The sequence below is a fragment of the Pristis pectinata genome, chromosome 6 (genome assembly GCF_009764475.1).
Source record: "Pristis pectinata isolate sPriPec2 chromosome 6, sPriPec2.1.pri, whole genome shotgun sequence".
Lineage (NCBI taxonomy): Eukaryota > Metazoa > Chordata > Chondrichthyes > Rhinopristiformes > Pristidae > Pristis > Pristis pectinata.
This window is the reverse complement of record NC_067410.1, coordinates 108686742-108707276: the sequence shown is the minus strand read 5'-3', so window position 1 is coordinate 108707276 and position 20535 is coordinate 108686742. Positions and strand designations below refer to the sequence as shown.

At 44.2% G+C, this 20535-nt stretch overlaps 1 protein-coding gene across 1 annotated transcript; it reads left to right on the top strand.

The window, feature by feature from the left end:
• The first annotated feature begins 4900 nt into the window (after positions 1 to 4900).
• Positions 4901 to 19930, top strand: LOC127571194 (extracellular calcium-sensing receptor-like). The gene is made up of 6 exons (XM_052017337.1): positions 4901 to 5019; positions 9359 to 9644; positions 12078 to 12914; positions 15591 to 15815; positions 18794 to 18917; positions 19017 to 19930. The coding sequence occupies exons 2-6, from the start codon at positions 9393 to 9395 to the stop codon at positions 19928 to 19930; spliced, it is 2352 nt and encodes a 783-aa protein (XP_051873297.1). The 5' UTR covers positions 4901 to 5019; positions 9359 to 9392.
• Positions 19931 to 20535: the final 605 nt, after the last annotated feature.

Here is a 20535-nt window from a genome sequence, read left to right as displayed (position 1 = left end):
TGACCTTTCAACAAATCTAGGGAAAATTAAAAATAAAACAAAATGCAGGGAAGGGAAGAAGAGGAAAGAATAAAATAGAAAGCTTGTAATAGAATGGCAGGCAGGCATGATTAGATGGTAGATACAAAAAGGACACAACACTAAGGTGTAAAGTTGGTCCAGAGAAGTATCTGACCCTGACCTGAACCTCTGCACTGTGTCGATTGGAAGGATGGGGCACTGTTCCTCAAACTCACAGTAGACTTCATTGGATCAGTGTCAAACACAGAACATACAGGAACAGGCTGGAGGAACAATTCTACCTCTACCTGTTTCAGTAACCGGGAAGGTACCCAGTATATTCCCAAGCCTGTATAGAGTGAGACTAGGAAGAGAACTTGGGGATGATGGTTCTGATGAAAGGTGAAACATTCTCTCTCCATTGATGCATTTCACTGTGTGTTTTGATGTTAATAAATAAATATCTAATATCTAATATCTAACTGTTTTACACAGAGAGTGGTGGGTGCCTGGAGCATGCTTCCAGGAGAGGTGGTGGAAGCAGACGCTATAGAGATATTTAAGAGACATTTAGACAGGCACATGAACATGCAGGGAATAGAGGGATATGGACCATGTGCAAGTTAATTTGACATCATGGTCAGCACAGACATTGTGGGCTGAAAGGCCTGTTCCTGTTCAATGTTCTAATAGAAACAACGTCAATATTATCCTTTTAAGGAGGTAAATTCAAGGTTGTAGAATCAGAGCAAGAAAGTGGAGATGATCCTACACCTCATTCAAAGAACCACAACTAATCCATACTCCTCTGTGCTGTATGATCCCATGAACTTTACTGGCTGTGATGTACTTGAGAGAGCTGTAGGAAAAGCAACAGTTCTGTATGTTGCCTTGTCAATGTTTCAACTCATTAACAACAAATTGAGACACATGAATCTTCTTCTGATATTTTGAAAGCTATCATTTAAAAAAAATCCAAATATGCAGAGTAAATCTGGAAACCAACTTTGCAAATATTTTCAGAAAAACAAAATATTTTCCCGCAGCGTATGAAAGTTGTAAAATTATTAAATAGGCATGTTAAAGTTATATGCCTGGTTTTAATGGTAGCCAGATAGAAATACCAGCATGTAAGCCACACAGTATTCAAATATTCTGTAACCAAATATTCTGTAAATATCTATTATTAATCCCACTTTTCTTCAAGCATCTATATAGCCTTGAATAAACAAGTATTGTGCACAGTTCTGGCCACCCTGTTATAAGAAAGGTGTTATTAAACTAGAAAGAGTGCAGAAAAGATTTACCAGGATGTTGCCCGGACTTGGGGGCCTGAGTTACAGGGAGAGGTTGTGTAGACTAGGACTTTCTTCCCTGGAATGTAGGAGACTGAGGGGTGACTTGATAGAGGCATAGACAGGGTGAATGTACACAGTCTTTTTCCCAGCGAGGGAGTGCTAAAAACAAGAGGGCATAGGTTTAAGATCAGAGGCGAGAGATTTAAAAGGGACATCAGGGGCAGCTTCTTGACACAAAGGATGGTGGGTATTTGGAATGAGCTGCCAGAAATAGTGGTTGAGGTGGGCACATTAGCAACGTTTAAAAGCCATCTAGATAAGTACTTGGACAGGAGAGGTTTAGAGGGCTATGGGCCAAACGTGGGCAGATGGGACTAGCTCACTGGGCAACACAGTCAGCATGGACGAGTTGGGCTGAAGGGTCTGTTTCCATGCTGCTTCCATGTTCATAGACATCTTTGTCAACAATGAATCAGCAATGCAATTATAATAGAAACAATGTTGTCTCATTGATAGCACCAAGATGCTATTATTTCCTCAATATATCATGAGTGTCAGTATGAATATTATGTTTAAAACTCTGAGCAGGGACTTGAACCAATAACCTGTAACTCTAAGCAGAGAGCACTGACCCAAAGGAAGATGATTGCATGCCAACAATAAATCTGAAGTCAATGGGAGTTCGAGAAAACTTCTCCACAGGGTTGAAATGTATAATACGAGAAGGCATGCATTTAAGGTGAGAGGGAAACATTCAACGGAAATGTGTAAGGTAAGTTTTTTACACGCAGAGTGGTGGGTGCCTGGAATGTGCTGCCAAGGGTGGTTGTGGAGGCAGATAATATAGAGGCATTTAAGAGGGTCTTAGATAGGCACATGAATGTGTAGAGAATGGAGGGATATGGATATTGTGTAGGCAGAAGGGATTAGTCTAGTTCAGCATTTAATTGGTTCAACACAACATCCTGGGCTGAAGGACCTGTTCCTGTGCTGTACCTATGTTTTATGTTCTGTGGGTTGAATTATATCTCACCCAAAGGAAGATGATTGTAGGAGGTCAATCACTTCTGATCACCTGTAAGAGTTTCTTGGAGCAATGCCCTGGGATCAATCAGTTTCAGCAGTTCCCCAATAAAACTCCCACATCATAAGATCAGAAGTGGGAATGTTCACTGATAGGAGCACTGCGTTCAGTTTTATTTCAGCTCCTCAGATTAAGACGCAGTCCATACTGAGGAAGACCTGAACCACATTCAGACTTGGGTTGATAAGAAACACATAATATTTGTGGCACTCCAACATCAGCCACAGGCAATCTCCAGCAAAAGAGACTCTGCTCACTTCCCTTGACAATCAGCAACAAATCCCACCATCTCTAGGGAGTTGGAGTAGGTGGAGTTTGAGGGGTTCACCCCTGTCCAGAAACTTAACGACAAGAGCAGGTCAGAAGTTAGGTACCTCTCCACTTTTCTAGGCAAGTGCATCTCCAATAATATCTCAAAGTACTCAATATTCTCTGGAAAAAATGTAGCCTACTTGATTTGCACCCTGTCCAATATCTTGAATATTCACTCCCTCTGCTTCACTTTGCCATGGCAGTGTGTGCCAGCTACCAAATGCATTTCATAAAATCATTCACACATTCTGCAGGTCCACATAAACCTGAAACCTCCGTCACCTGGAAAAAATAAAGGGCTGCAGGTGTATGGGAGCACCATGAGAATTATGTCACACATTACCCTGGTGTGGACATATATTGCAACTTTTTCTATGGTACTGCACAATGGTGCAGCAAGGTCATGCTCCTGCCTCACAGCTCAACCCAAATGGTCTGATTTGATTTGCATTGCTTGTATTCCTGGAAGCATCCTTGTAAACCCTCTCTGCAACCTCTCTATGCCTTCAAATGCTTTCAATAATACATTGATACATACATTTCTAGCTGGGCTGAAGAGCCTGTATCTGTGCTATATTGCTCTATGTCTTAATGAGAACTGCATGCAGCACTCTAAGTGTAACCTAACCAAGGTTCTACACAGCTTTAGCATGACTTGAAATTGCCCTACAGAGTCGTAGAGCTATACAGTACAGAAACAGGCCCTTCAGCCCAGCTCATCCTTGCTGACCAAGTTGCCTACCTGAGCTAGTGCTATTTGCCTGTATTTGGTCCATATCATTTTAAACATTTTCTATCCATGTACTTGTACAACTGACTTTTAATTGTATCCACCTCTGCCACTTCCTCTGGAAGCTCGTTCCAATATACCCACCACTCTCTGTGTGGAAAAAGTTGCCCCTCAGGTCCCCTTTAAATTTTCTCATCTCACCTTAAACTATGCCCTCTAGTTTTAGACTCTCCTACTCCAGGAGAAGGACTGTAACCATTCAATACCAGTGAACAGAGAGCCAAACAGCACCGAAACATGCCCTTTAGCTCAACATCTCCATCTCCTCCTCCTCTCCCCCAACCACCATGAACCCATTGCTTCTCCCTAATCACATTATTTGGACCATTAAAATCTGGGTCTTTACTGAAGGGATATCGACTTATTCCTGATTCAAAAATAGAGTCATAAAGTCATAGAGTACTACAGCACAGAAACAGGCCCTTTTGCCCATTTAGTCCATGCTGATCTGATCTTCTGCCTTGTCCCATCAACCTGCACCCAGACCATATCCCTCCAAGCCCCTCCCATGCATGTACCTATCAAAACCTCTCTTATATGTTACAATTGAACCCGCATCCACCACTTCCAATGGCAGCTCGTTCCACACTCGCACCACCCTCTGACTGACTAAGTTCCCTCTCAGATTCCCCTCATATATTTCACCTTTCACCCTAAACCTATAGTTCCAGTCTCACTCAACCTGAGGGGAAAAAGCCTACATGCATTCACCCTGTCTATACCCCTTATAATTGTGTATACCTCTATAAGATCTCCCCTCATTCTCCTGCACTCCAGGGAATAAAGTCCTAACCTATTCAACCTTTCCCTATAATTCAGGTGGTCAAGTCCCGGCAACATCCATGTAAAATTTCTCTGCACTCTTTCAAGCTTATTGACATCTTTCCTGTGATAGGTGACCAGATCGGCACACAAATCGAAGTAGCAAATTCCATACTCCCATCCGAATTAATGTTAAATATTGCTTTGCTTGTAGGATCATTTAGGCCGTTGAGACTCATCGTGAGGTGTGCTCACCTCTTGGCATTTCAGATTACACAGGAGAAAACGGATTGATGAGGTCTAGGGTGCTGGTCTTTGTTACTGAACCTAGTGAAGCGGGAAGCATTGGGGATTCTTTTCATTTGTGACTGTGCCATTAATTTCTTTTAAAATTATGCCACATTCCCTCAAGGATGAGGCCAAGTGCCGCCTTATTTCCTTTAGGGACTTTGCTAGTTTACTAATGTTTTCTCTGCAAGGAAACATTCCATTTCCAACAGTATATAAAGACGTGTAAGGGGGCAGGGCGGTAGATTGAGGTCAGTTGATGGGCTGATGATGGGCTGTCTATTTTGCTGTCTGCTGTTACTGTCTAGCCTTATGCCCGCCCGGTTGACGAACGAACCAAGTTGTAAACGCTGGAGCGATTTTGGTTTACTCGGGTTGTCCAAAGACGCTGATATTGTCCTCGGCGGAGTTTTCAGCGTCCACGTCGACGTGGAAGATCAAGATATATCTTTTAGAACGCAGCCAAAAGTGGTAAAATGTACACTGTTAGTAAAGCTTTGTAATTATCTTGTTAAGGATCTTCTAATGTTATGTGTTGATGTTAAGTATTGGTGATCTTGGAAGAAGCTTCTTCTGAGATTATGACATTCTAACAATAACACAATGCATTATATAAAATGTATTTTCGTTTTGATTCGTGTCAGATACTCCGTTATTTTTGGATCATGCCCAGCTTCAAAAAGTCAAAGTCGAGTTTATTGTCATATGCACAAGTACATGTGTGCACAGGTACAATAAAAAGTACATGTGTGCTCAAATGCAACGAACGAGTACATGTATGCCTAGGTGAAATGAACTTACTTGGATCCAGGGAATTTTCGCTCAAAGGGAAAGGCCCGGGAAGATCGCGATCCTTTCAGTAAAGCACAACTACCAGATGAAGGCGACAGTGTAACTAAAATTGCCCGATGAGCTGATTGTTTGGTTGGACCCGCTGTCCAATTGCCCCATTCAGAGAGATGGCGTTTCCCCGTTCGGATATTTAGACTCTGCTGCTGAACGGAACACATTAAATGAGATGAGTGTGATTAATGAATTTAAGAAGGTTTCCTGGTGAATACACGTGAAAATCAACACACTTGATGGGTTACCACACAGTAGCACTGGAGGTACTCGGCGGGTCATGCAGCATCTATGGAGGGAAACTGCTGACTGGACCAGATGAAGGGTCTCGACCCGAAACGTCGACTGTCCATTTCCCTCGCTGACCCGCTGAGTTCCCCCAGCGCTTTTGTGTGCGGCCCCAGATTCCAGCATCTTGTGATTGGTTATCTGAAACAGAATGGGAAAAGGCAAAACAATCGAGATTCACTGGGATGTTGCCCGGAATGGAATGTTTCAGCTATGAGGGGAGACTGGATAGGCTGGGTTTGTTTTCTTTGAAGCAGAGCAGAGTGAGGGTGTGCGTGATGGATGTTTGCAGATTTATGAGAAGCACATGTCAGAAAGAGTGTAAGAAACTTTACCCCATGCAGAGGTGCCTATGACAAGAGAGCAGAGGTGAAGGTGAGGAGTAAGATGTTTCGAGGGGTCTGAGGAAGATTGTTTTTCACCCAGAAGGAGATTGCAATCTGGAACGCACTGCCCGAGAAGGTGGTAGAGGCAGGTCCTCCCAGAACATTGAAGAAACATCTGGAGGAGCACTTGAATCGCCAGGGGATTGTAGGCTAACGATCAAGTGCTGGTAAATGGGATTAGTTTAGATAGGCACTAGATTGTCGGGGCAACAAACGTCGACAATTCCTCCCCTTCCCATCCCCCCCCCCCACCCCTTTCTGGTCGAGCTGCTGAGTTCCTCCAGCAGATTGCTTGTTGCTCCAGATTCCAGCATCTGCAGTCTCTTGTTTCTCTATTAAATGGTCGGCGTGGACATGATGGGCCGAAGGGACCGTTTCTGTACCCTGTTCTCGATCACCCTATGATTCTGTAATGGCGTTCACCTATTAGGTCGACTTGCCAGTACCTGTGTAACAACCTACGTGACAGTAGGTGGAATAATGTAATTGACATTGTATAAAACCGCCAGGTGAAAAGCCGTCAATCAAGAATTACAAACAAAGAATTTAGTTAATTCACTCCTAATTATCGAAGTAACTAGGTTCTAATTTTGTCATTGTTTGGCACCTTTCAGTTATTTTTTCTAAATTAAATGTGGAAATATAGAATGCAATTCAAATAGACAGCAACAAGTTTGGTTCAGTTGATATTTAGTAGCACAGAAGAAAACTAATACTCTAATTTGATTCTTGGAGTGGGTGAAGTTGACTGGTATCTGTCTATGTTGTGCTCTACATTTATTAGTGGTGACAATTGTTCCTATTATCTTCTGCATGAATTTCCATGAGAACAGGGTCGCAGTCAATATTCGGTCGACGCTTACCGAAGAGATGGGGAAAGTAAACTACGAGTTTTGTTAACAGAACTATCGCCTGGTTCATCAAAATCAAAACAGAAACTGTTAATGCTGGAAATCTGAAATAAAAACAGAAAATGCTGGAAACACTCAGCAGGTATAGTAAAAATGTCCTTAGCCACGGAGGCGGTGCCAGAGGACTGGAGGATAGCTCATGTTGTTCCATTGTTTAAGAAAGGCTCGAAGAGTGAACCAGGTAATTACAGGCCAGTGAGCCTGACATCGGTGGTGGGTAAATTACTGGAGAGTGTTCTGAGAGACAGGACATATAAGTATTTGGACAGCCAAGGGTTGATTAAGGATAGTCAGCATGGATTTGTGCATGGTAGATCGTGTTTGACGAATCTTGTGGAGTTTTTTGAGGAGGTCACTAGGAAAGAAGATGAAGGTAAGGCTGTGGATGTTGTCTACATGGACTTTAGTAAGGCCTTTGACAAGGTCCCACATGGGAGATTAGTTCAGAAGGTTCAGTCAATGGGTATCCATGGTAAGGTTGTAAACTGGATTCGAAATTGGCTGAGTGGGAGAAGACGGAGAGTGGTTGTGGATGGTTGTTTCTCAGATTGGAGGCCTGTGACTAGTGGTGTGCCTCAGGGATCTGTGTTGGGGCCGTTGTTGTTTGTTGTTTCTATCAATGATCTAGAAGACAATGTGGTAAATTGGATTAGTAAATTTGCAGATGACACTAAGATTGGAGGCGTTGTGGACAGTGAGGAAGGCTTTCAAAGCTTGCAGGGGGATCTGGACCAAATGGAAAAATGGTCCAGAAAATGGCAGATGGGATTTAATGCAGACAAGTGTGAGGTGTTGCAGTTTGGAAGGACAAATCAAGGGAGGACATACACAGTAAATGGTAGGGCACTGAGGAGTGCGGAGGAACAAAGGGATCTGGGAGTTCAGATACATAATTCCCTGAAAGTAGAGTCACAGGTAGACAGGGTTGTAAAAAAGGCTTTTGGCATCCTGGCATTTATAAATCAAAGTATTGTGTATAGGAGTTGGAATGTTTTGGTGAGGTTGTATAAGTCATTGGTGCTACCAAATTTAGAATATTGTGTGCAGTTCTGGTCACCGAACTACAGGAAGGATGTCAGTAAGATTGAAAGAGTGCAGAGGAGATTTACAAGAATGTTGCTGGGTCTTCAAGGGTTGAGTTACAGGGAAAGACTGAGCATGTTAGGACTTTATTCCTTGGAGCGGAGAAGAATGAGAGGAGATATGATAATATTTACAAAATGATGAGGGGCATAGACAGAGTTAATGCAAGTAGGCTCTTTCCACCTAGATTGGGAGAGATAAGTACAAGAGGACATGGCTTTAGTGTGAAAGGGGAAAGGTTCAGGGGGAACATTAGAAGGAACTTCTTCACTCAAAGAGTGGTGGGAGTGTGGAATCGGCTGCCATCTGATGTGGTAAATGATAAATAACTTTTAAGAGTAAGTTGGATAGATACATGGACGAGAGAGGTCTGGAGGGGTATGGGCTGGGGGCAGGTAAATGGGACTAGCAGAATAATGTTTCGGCACAGACTAGAAGGGCCGAATGGCCTGTTTTCTGTGCTGTAGTTTTCTATGGTTCTATGGTTCTAGGTCAGGCAGCATAGAAACATTTTCTGTTTCAGGTCGAAGACCTTCCTCAGAGAGTGGTGGGTGCCTTGAACGCGCTGCCAGGGGTGGTAGTAGAGGCAAATGCGATAGAGGTCTTTAAGAGGCTCTTGAATAGACATATGAATGTGCAGAGAATGGAGGGATATGGACATTGTTTAGGCAGGATTAGTTTAGTTAGGCGTTTAATTACTAGTTTACTTAATTACCAGTTGCTGGAATCCTGCGCCCAAGTCACAATTTTTGCCCATTTTATGGTTATCTTTTAAATGTTTTGAAAACCATTGTTAATGTAGGAGCGGGAAGGCCGACGTTAATCTCGATCATAAATATTGTATTCTTTATGTAGGGTCATGGGATGGAGATTCGATTTATGTCTGTAGTTGAATGGAAAATACTTTACTATATTATTTCTAAATATCAAGGTATATTAACAGTAAGCAGCAAACAATCTGCTGGAGGAACTCAGCAGGTCGAGCAGCATCTGTGCGAGGAAAGGAATTGTCGACGTTTTGGGTTGAAACCCTGCATTAGGACTGGTGCAAGGGTTCGATCCGAAACGTCGACAATTCCTTTCCTCCCACAGATGCTGCTCGACCCACTGAATTCCTCCAGCAGATTGTTTGTTGCTCTAGATTCCAGCATCTGCAGTGTCTTCTGTCTATTGACAGTAATACTGCTTGGTTCTACTTCACGTGTGTGTTCTTGTAATTATTTTCTACTTAAAGATAAATTATATCGTAAATGTCATGTGAAACGAACAATAGTGAAATCTTCTTCATAAACACACAAATGCATTTTCTGCAGCTTTCGGTTCCGACTTTTCCGTTTCGCAATAACGATGATTTTTGCAATAGAGGAGATTAACAAGAACCCGAATCTGCTTCCAAACGTTACGTTAGGTTACTGGATTTATGATTCTTGTGGCATGCCTGATGTGTCCTTAAAAGCAGCCTTTGAGTTTTTGAACAGGCTGGACGCAACAAATTCCAGCTGCAAAAGAGCTCCCGTGGTTCCCGCTATCGTTGGGGATTCTGGATCGTCACAGACCTTAGCGATCGCGTCATTAATTGGTCCCTTTAGGATCCCTGTGGTAAGATACTAAATATCATTAGCGGGTTGAATCATAACTTTGGGAACGTGTATCGTGAACATGGATAGAACTGATCAGAGTTTGAGAAATAATCAGTTAAACAACTGCAACATTGCTGTCACTGCGCAGGTCTTGCAGTATGCATAAATAAAATCATTTTTACTTCAGGTGGGCTGCGCCCCCGTGTTATTTGAACATTTCTTATTTAAACGATTAGTCGGATCATGAATGCAAAATACAGCAACTGCGTGGAGCCTGCTGTTTGTTGGTCATGACAACCGTTTCCCTTCGGCGTAACAAAGCTTTTAGAACAACCTACTTTTATTCTAATAGCAATGTTTTGTATTTTAATAATTCAGATAAAAATGAGAAGCCAAATCCTAATACACCCACGCAAGTGGTTTCAAATTCATCGACCCCTTTCTGTCCATATGGGCGTGTTCCATCTATAGAGGACAATCAACATCAAATTAATCCATGTCTAAATGTGTTTGAAGGAATATGTCTCTGTGCTGGAGTTGTTCCAACAATGTGTTTTTTGCTCCAGATTCCAGCATCTGTAGTCCCTTGTATCTCCATTTCCCTGTGATATTTGTTTCATCTCTTCTATCCTTGGGCACCCGTCTTCATTACTGTCTTTGTATAAATTCAGTTTCGGGAGGGGTGTGACCAGTTCGCCCGACAGGGTGGGGATTGGAGATGCGCCGGGGAGAGGCAGCCAAGATTAACCGGTGTGTGCGAGTCCTTGACAATATTGATGTGATTTAGTTAGAAAGTTCACAATAAAGTAAAGCAAGTAAAAGTATATGCCAACTGTCCCGGTCACAGGGATATTGATAGTTCCAGCGAATTCCCAACTCCCTAAAACCAGCAGCTGGTGAGGATATTGGGTGTCACTTGTGAGCGGTGTGTTTAAGTAGGGATTTCACTCAATAATTTGGGACTAAACACATTTCCTTTGAAAGTCCATGCGCATGAAGCCAAAATCATTTTCAAGACATTATTGAAATGAGTGACTATATTTCTAGTTGTGTCATAGAACATAGGATGGACACAGTACAGCACAGAACAGGACCTTCGGCCCACAATGTCGTGCCAACATAGCTAATCCCTCCTACCTACAGAATGCCCATATCCCTCTATTTTCTTTTCGTTCATGTGCCCATCCAAGCCCCTCTTAAAAGCCCCCAGTGAATTTGCCTCCACCACGCTATCAGGCAATGCGTTCCAGGCATCCACTACTCTCTGAGTAAAAAACGTACCCCTGACGTCAGGTCTGAACCTACCCACTCTCACCTTAATTGCATGCCCTCTGGTATTGGACCTCTCTGTAATGGGAAAAAGATATTGCTTGTCCAACCTATCTTTGCCCCTCATAATTTTATGCACTTCAAACAGATCACCCCTCAGCCTCCACCGCTCCAGAGAAAAGAGCCCAAGTTTGTCCAGCCTCTTGTCTTTTACTAAAAATTACCAAGGGGGATCAGGAAAACTGAAACAGACATTTGGTGGGGCTAGATGTTACATGCGTGAACTTGTCAATGGGTATGATGGCCCTAATCTCGCTATTTGCAAATAGTGTCATACTGTATGGAAACAGGCCCTTCTGCCCAACTCGTCCATGCCAACTGTGTTGCCCAGTGAGCTAGTCCCATCTGTCCGCGTTTGGCCCATAGCCCTCTAAACCTCTCCTATCCATGGACTTATCTAGATGGCTTTTAAATGTTGCTAATGTGCCCGCCTTGACCACTATTTCTGGCAGCTCATTCCAAATACCCACCACCCTTTGTGTGAAGAAGCTGCCCCGGATGTCCCTTTTAAATCTCTCGCCTCTGATCTCAAACATCTACCCTCCTGTTTTTAGCACCCCCTCCCTGGGAAAAAGACTATGCGCTTTCACCCTGTCTGTGCCCCTCATCATCTTATACACCTCTATCCGGTATAATGCAGAACAAAACTATCCGCCCCAGTTGTCTGTGTTTCGATGCCACACGCAATACTCTATCTGGCTCAAATTAAGATTCCTACAAATGCAGATCAAAGCTGATTTTTTTCTTTTTTTTTAAATTACATTTATATGAAAATCAAAACCAAAACTGTAGATGCTGCAAATCTGAAAAACAAAACAGAAATTTCCGGAAAAACTCAGCAGGTCAGGCAGCATCTGTGGGAAGAGAAACAACGTCTCCGGTCTTTTCCGGCGTGATTTGCGCCTCTTTCTTTCGCCTTGTCCATCTCGAGAGGCCTTTCTTTACCTTCTAGCCTTTCATAAGCTGTTGACGAAGGGCAAAATACCCCAAACGTTGACTTTTCCTGATTACATTTATATATCGCCTTTCACTTCCCAAAGTCCTTCAATTTAATTTTTTGTCACAATTGCAATGCCGGAATTAAAGTAACACTTGTAATATAAAGATTATTTTCTCCCTCTAGGTTAGTTATGTGGCCACGTGTGCCTGCCTGAGCAACAGACACGAATACCCCTCGTTCTTCAGAACGATCCCGAGTGATTACTTTCAGGTGAGGGCTTTGGCTCAACTTATTAAACATTTCGGGTGGACCTGGATCGGGACAATCAGAAGCGACGATGACTACGGTAATTTTGGGATGCAGGCGTTCACGGAAGCTGTGGGGGAATTTGGTATTTGCATAGCTTTCTCTGAGGCTTTTCACATAACGTACCCAAGGGAGAAATTGCTTCGGACTATAGACATCATAAAGACGTCTTCCACAAAGGTGATATTAGCTTTTCTTGCACAAGCGGACATGAGCATCTTACTGCAGGAGGTTGTCCGGCAGAATGTCACCGGTATACAATGGATAGGTAGCGAGGCTTGGATCACCACGCCGGTTCTGTCCCCAGAGGATAGCAGACTATTTGTAGTCGGTGCAATTGGAATCGCGATCCGAAAAGTACAAGTGCCGGGGTTGAAAGAATTTCTAATGCAAACGCACCCATCGCTTTATCCTGGAAACCCTTTAATGCAAGAGTTTTGGGAAAGAGCGTTTAGCTGTACGTTAAGGGACACAGAAAGTAAAACAGTCGACTCTACACCTGATTCTGAGCTTGAAGAATGCACGGGGAAGGAAAATCTGCTTACAGCGCATAACGAGTTTACAGATGTGTCTGAATACAGAGTCACATACAACGTGTATAAATCGACCTACGCTATCGCCCACGCTCTCCATGACATGCTCGCTTGTCAAGATGGTAACGGACCATTTCCCAACAAGACTTGTGCCAATATTTCAAACTTCCAACCGTGGCAGGTAAGCACTTTCCCCTAATATTCGCTGTGGGGAAAAGTTATATGAATGTTGGAGGAACTCAGCAAGTCGGGCAGCATCTATGGAGGGAAATAAACAGTCGACGTTTAGGGTCGAGACCCTTCATCACGATTGGAAAGAAAGAGGGGAAATAGCCAGAAAAAAAAGGTGTGGGGGAAGGGATGGAGCAAGAAGCGGAGGGAGGGGCATCTGGGTGATGGACAGATGGAGAGGTTGGGAGTGGAAAGAGACCAGCATGAACATCATGGGCATCAACATCGATTTCTCCAAGTTCTGGTAACCATCCACCTCTGTTCCCCCCCGCCCCCCACTACCACCTTTTTTCCCTTATCCCACCGGCCCCATCGCCCCTTCTCTTTCCCTTCCCCCATCCTCTTCATCTGCCCATCACCCACACACTCCTCCCACTGGTCCCCCTCCCCACCACCTTCCCTTTATTCCAGGCTCCACCGTCCTCTCCCATCAGGTTCCATCTTCTTCAGCCCTTTGTCACTTCCACCTATCACCTCCCAGCTTCTCCAATCATTCCCAGTCTCCCCCCTCCCCTCACCTGGATCCACCTGTCACCCGTCAGCTCTTGCTCCACCCCTTCCCCAACATTCTTATTCTGGTTTCTGCCCTCTTTCTTTCCAGTCCTGATGAAGGGTCTCGACCCGAAACGTCGACTGTCCATTTCCCTCCACAGATGCTGCCCGACCCGCTGAGTTCCCCCAGCTCCAGATTTCAAGCACCTGCAGTCTCCATCATGTCTCCATTATGTGCATGTTAATGGCATGTAGAAAGATGGGCATTTAATGGATGTTTAAAGTATGTGAAATAAATCTCTGCATTTATATGGTGCTCTCGCAATGTCAGGACATTCCCAAAGCATTACAATGTCCAACGTTTCAGGCGGACAGGCCATCCTCGGGTAAAGAATGGGTCCCGTTTTGACAGACAATTTTGTCCGTAAGTTGGAAAATACAGTAACCACACCTCCGCAGTGCAGTAATGAATGGCGTCAAAAGCACATAAGACCGATAAGATAGAACTACTGCTAAAAGCGGAGAGAGAGAGGAAACTAGTTCCGTTCGTATGAACGAACATTTACACGTACGCCGGATCTGTGAATTTAATACTATTATGGGAGCTCGTTCGTATGTAGGGGTGTCCATGTGTCGAGCGTTTGTGACTCGGGGACGGCCTGTCATCAGTGTTGTAAAGTAGGAAGCATTGACTAACTTGCCACGGCGTGGTCTAAAAAACAGCCATGATAGTTATGAATATCTATGACCCACCCCTTGCCAGCGCTTTCCCCTACAACCATAGAAGGTGTAACACCCGCCTCTACACCTCCTCCATCGCCACCATCCAAGGCTCCAAGCAGCCCTTCCAGGTGAGATAGAGATTGACATGCACCTCCTCCAGCTTTGTTTATTGCATTCGGTGCTCTCGATGTGACCTCCTCTACATCAGTGAGACCAAGGGCAGACTGGGCGACCGCTTTGGTGAGCCCTTGTCCTCTGTCCGCCATGGCCATCTGGAGCTCCCCAGTTGCGGGCCATTTTAATTCCCCTCCCCATTCCCACACCGATCTGTCTGTCCTGAGCATCCTCCACTGCCGGGGCGAGGCTAACCACAAACTAGAGGAACAACACCTCATATTCTACCTGGGCAGTCTACATCCTGACGGCATGAACATTGCATTTTCCAATTTCAGGTAACCTGCTCCCCCCTGTCCCTTTTCTCTCTCCTCCTGATCTACCCAGTTTCCCCTACACCCACCCCAGCCCCCCATTACCCCATATCTTTCACCTCCTCCACCTATTCCATCACGCACACACTCCTTCCACTGGGTCCCCCTCCCCTACTGTTCCCACCTGCCCTGCCCACCTCCCTTATTCGGTTCCATGCCCCACTTTCCAATCCTATCAGATTCCAACATCTTTATTGCCTCCACCGATCACTTATCAGCCTCTGTCTTTATTTTCACTCTTCGTTCCTCCATCTGCCTATCACCCCTCCTCACCTGGATCCACCTATCACCTGCCTGTTCTGGCCCAACCCATCCCCCTCACCTCTCTACTGACTATCTCCCCTCTACCTTTCAGTCCAGGTGAAGGTTCTTGACCTGAAACGTCGACTGTCCATTTCCCGCTGAGTTCCTCCAGTAGTTTTTTTCTACTTTTAGTGATCTCAGAACATAGACCATACAGCACAGTACAGGCCCTTCGGCCCACAATGTTGTGCCGACATTATATCCTGATCTATGATCTATCTAACCCTTCCCTCGTACATCGCCCCGCCCCCCATTTCTCTATCATTCATACATCGATCTTAAATGTCCCTAGTGTATCTGCCCCCACAACCTCTGCAGGCAGTGCGTTCCAGGCACCCACCACTCTGTGTAAAAAACTTAGCCCTGATATCCCCCTGATACGTTCCTCCAATCACCTTAAAAATTATGCCCCCTCGTGTGAGCCATTGTCGCCCTGGGAAAAAGCCTCTGACTGTCTACTCGATCTCTGCCTCTTATCATCTTGTACACCTCTATCAAGTCACCTCTCATCCTCCTCCTCTCCAAAGAGAAAAGCCCTAGTTTTTGCTTGAGATATATTGTTCTTCTTGAACATGCAGACTAGGCGTTATTTCTCACTACACTATGAATTTCTGATATAGCTTCTGCATTACATGGAAAGAGTAAACTTCAGGACAAAGATTGGAGAAAGGATATATTTCGATAGCAACGGTGATCCGGTCCCAACATATGACATCGTAAATTGGCAGCCGACTGACTCCGGTGCTGTTACTGTAACAGTGGGACAGTATGATGGAGCGGCACCCGAAGGACAAAATTTTATATTAGCCGAAGAGTCAATCATTTGGACCGGAAGGCAACCCACGGTAAGGGGTGTGTGACAAGACCTCAGATGTAACGGTGACTCTTCGGTTGAGTATATCATGAGTTTAGATTTAAATCAGTGTGTATGCACGAGAGTACCAGTTTCAAAATAATAAAGTGAATAGATTTAGATTTCTTCCTTCATGCAATGACAAGGGACGAAGTTAGAGCTGGAAGTGTGGTGGCTAATTTCCGGGGCGAGAGGGTTGTCCTGTCACCAACTGCTGAAACGTTGGATATGTATTTTTGAAACATGAGGGCTGATCTTATTAAATAATATGAGTTCCTCAGAGGACATTACAGGGTTGAGACGTTTCCACTGGTGCTAGAGTTTCAAACAATGGGAAATAGGTTCATGGGGTAGTCATTTAAAACTGAGTTGAGTAGGAATTCCTTCCCACAGAGGGTAGTGAATCTCTGCAATTCTCTAGCCCGGAGGTTGGATCATTGGAGGTATTTAAAGAGGAGGTAGATATACTTTTTGAAAGGTCAAATTGAGGGCTATGGGAACTGCGACGGAAGAGGTGACGAGGTCGGTGGTAGATCAGCCATGATCATATTGAGTGGCGGGTTAGGCTTGAAGGGCCGAGTGGCCTACTTTGCTATTTGATTGTGTTCTTGATGTTTGAGCATTCAACTTCATTCATCACCTCACCTTGCTCCACCACTGTGACCTTCTCCTCCTCTGCCTTTGCTCTCCAGTTACAAACTCTGGAATTCGATCTCGCCACCTCCCTTTTAAAGCAGTCTCCCCGCCGAGGCTCGTAGTCACCAATTTCACCTTTTTAAAAAGAATCTCCTCGTCAAATTTTGGTTTTGAGACATATTGTCATCTTCAAATCAAAATAGAAGTTAAATTTGAAAATGACATGAAATGCGGATGCAGAGAATCTGAAATTAAAAAAAGAGTACTGAGCACTCTCAGCAAGCTAGCCAGCATCTGTGGAAAGAATATTAATGTTTCACGTCAAAGACTCTAGTCAGAACTGGGGAAGAGAGGACAAGTTATTTTTAATTTGCAGAGGAGGTCTAGGAGGGATGAAGTGGAGAAAGGTAATATCTCTGTGAGGGTGAGGTCAGGATTGCCGTGGGGATAAGTTGAAGGGATCGAACGAATGACCTCTCCAAGAAATTTAAGATTGTTTTATCTTTTCGTCTTCGCCAGCCAGAACATTCAAGTCGTTGATGTTGTTGCTGCCATACACTGGTTAAAAATACACAGAATCACCAACTCTGACCACCTTCCCTCCAATATATCCAAATGGTCGCAGTTTCAGAGCTGGCTATCTGACAGAGACAAATTGGGAATGATAGTACATTCTGTGTCTAGTCGCTGAGGTTCACCGGGGCGGCACAGTAGCACAGTTCGTAGCACTGCTGCCTCACAGCCCCAGCGACCCGGGTTTGATCCTGACCTCCGGTGCTATCTGTGTGGAGTTTTCACGTTCTCCCTGTGACCGAGCCGGGTGCTCCGGGTTCTTTTCACATGTCAACGACGTGCGGGTTGATAGGTTAACTATCCATCGTAAATAGCCCCCGGTGTGTAGACGAGTGGTAAAATCTAGGGGGATGTGGGGAGAGAATAAAAAATGGGAATATTCTGGCATCAGTGTAAATGGGTGGTTGCTGGTCCGTGCAGAGTTCCGTGGGCCGAAGGGCATGTTTCAGGGCTACTTCCCTCTATGACTACCACACCTCCCGTACGTTTTCTCGTTCTCACTGGAATCAAATCGGCCTCATGGGTAACCGTATATGGCAAAATACCGTGTACCTATGGGCACCGTTTGGAAGTATTCCATTGACAGTGAAATTATTCAAGACGCATTGTCAGGACCACTCCAAATGTTAATTCACTATGGGATGGCCACCAAGCCTGGCGATATCACAACTACATTCAAGAATACATTTTAGTTCGACATTGTCCAGGGACATCAAAAAGCCCTTTGCAGTCAGTGAGTAACTTTTAAGGTGCTATGCACTGTTGTAATGATGTGGCAGCCACTTTGTGTACACGTCCTTGCCAACAGCAACGTCGCAACCAATCTTCCTGGCTGTAGCCGATCTTTCCGAAGAGAACTGCCAGCATTCAATCACTCGGTGAGCTCCACAGCAGGGGTATACTGAGACACAGAAGACAGCAGATGCTGGACTCTGGAGCAACACACAAAGCGCCGGAGGAACTCGGCGGGTCAGGCAGCATCAATGGAGGGAGATGGACCATCAATGAAACGTCGACTGTCCATTTCCGTCCATAGGTGCTGCCTGACCCGCTGAGTTCCTCCAGCGCTTTATGTGTTGCTAAGATGTACACTAAGCCTGTGTCCCTCATGTAGAGTTCAGTGACCGAGCCTGGTCATGCCTGGATTCCCTGGTACACCTCCAATCAAAAAACGCCGGACTCTTCCTGACCTTCATTTTGTCTGTGAGACCATGATAAACGAACACTACTTTTTCCAAATTAAACTACACTTTTTCCCACCCCTATATTCAACTGCTCATCAACTCCATCATTCCCCTGATGTCCTTTACTCCAATGGTCATATGTAACCCCGTCTTTCTGTCCATCGTCACCCTCAATGATTTACCCATTTTGATCTATTTATCGTTTTAATCTCTATGACGTCTTTGACCACTTTGTGCTAAAATGGACGTTGTGCTTTTTTTGTTCTAATTGTGTTCTTTCTTGTAAAAATGTGTATAATATATGCTTAATTTGTTTTTTTTTCTTGTGAATGCTGCTTTAAGTTTTTCATTGCACCTGTGCATACATGTACTTGCGCAAATGACAATAAACTCGACTTTGACTTTGACTTTTCCTTCTCCAAAGAGCCGCACCCAATCCCTTAAATCTCCGATATCTAGAACTCTGTCCGGTTTGCCTTTGCGATTCCATTTTCCACGGCAAATTTGCGTTAAGTCACTCAACCATTTCCCCAGTTCTACCCATAATGGCCAGATCTCATGTTTACTTTCCCTTTAGGTTCCAAAAGCAGTTTGTTCTGAAAGTTGCAATCCTGGAACACGAAAGGCTCCCAGAAAAGGCCAACCCAAATGTTGCTTTGATTGCGTCCGATGTCCCCAAGGAGAAATTAGCAACATTACCGGTGAGATATCGCCCTGAGTTTTCATTAATCGAATGCCAGTACAGAACTCTTTTGAAATCTAAACGTGTTTTCCTCCAATACTGACTTGTTTCGTTTTAGATTCAACCGATTGCCTGAAGTGCCCGGCAGAGTACAAGTCCAATGAACAACGAGTTGAGTGCATACCAAAGGAGATTGAATTTCTATCCTTTAATGAAATGATGGGGATTATTCTGGTGACGCTAGCGTTGTTTGGATTCTGCATCACAATGCTCGTATTTGCAACATTCTACACTCACAGAGAGACTCCGATTGTTAAAGCTAATAACTCAGAATTAAGCTTCCTTCTTCTTCTTGCTTTAATGCTTTGTTTTCTCTGTTCAGTTACATTTATTGGAGAACCGTCAACCTGGTCTTGCGTGCTTCGCCACACGTCTTTCGGTATTACATTTGTTCTCTGTGTGTCTTGCGTTTTGGATAAAACAATCGTTGTTGTCTTGGCGTTTAAAGCAACCCTGCCCAACAATAACATAATGAAGTGGTTTGGCCCAACCCAGCAGCGACTGGCTGTTTTAAGCCTGACTTTGCTGCAGTGTTTAATATGCACAGTCTGGCTCGCCACATCGCCACCCTACCCTCGGAGGAACACTGAATATTTTACCGAGATAATAGTTTTTGAATGCAATGTTGGGTCTGAACTTGCCTTTTATTGCGTACTGGGTTACATTGGATTCCTGTCCTGTGTGTGTTTTGTGGTCGCCTTTCTAGTCCGGCAACTTCCTGACAACTTCAACGAAGCTAAGCACATAACTTTTAGCATGCTAATCTTTTGTGCAGTTTGGATAACCTTCATCCCAGTTTATGTGAGTTCTCCGGGAAAGTACACTGTGGCGGTGGAAGTGTTTGCCATTTTAGCATCTAGTTTTGCCTTGCTGTTCTGTATTTTTGCTCCCAAATGTTATGTTATACTCTTGAAACGAGAACAGAACACAAAGAGACACGTAATGGGGAAAATGCCATCCAAAAAGCTCTAAGAATGAATGAGCAATTAACTATTTTGTGTGATAGCGTCGTTACTTTTTTGAAATAAATTAATATGTCAGTGTTTTAATTTTGTAAGTCTCCTGTTATATTGAAACAACGTGCGTTAGATAAAGTTAATGGCGTATTTTGCAGTTTTGTTACAATTTTGATATTGTACGGTTAGCTTTCACATTAGAGTTGATTTATGGCCCGGTACGCACAGAAACGGGCCCTATGTCTGTGCCAAACATGATGTCAAATTAAACTAATTAAGCTCACCTATCTTCCTGCACATGATCCATGTCCCTCCTTTCACTGCATGTTCATGTGCCTGTCTAGATGTCTCTTAAACGTCACTGCCATGCCTGCTCCCACCACCTCAAGGACAGCTTGATCCGACTGTGATAAGACTATTGAACGGTTCCCTTATAAAATGAGGTGGACTCTTGACCTCACAATCTACCTTGTTGTGACCTTGCACCTTATTGTCTACCTGCACTGCACTTTCTCGGTAGCTGTGACACTTCACTCTACTGTTATCGTTTTTACCCTGTACTACCTCAATGCACTGTGTAATGAATTGACCTGTACGATCGGTATGCAAGACAAGTTTTTC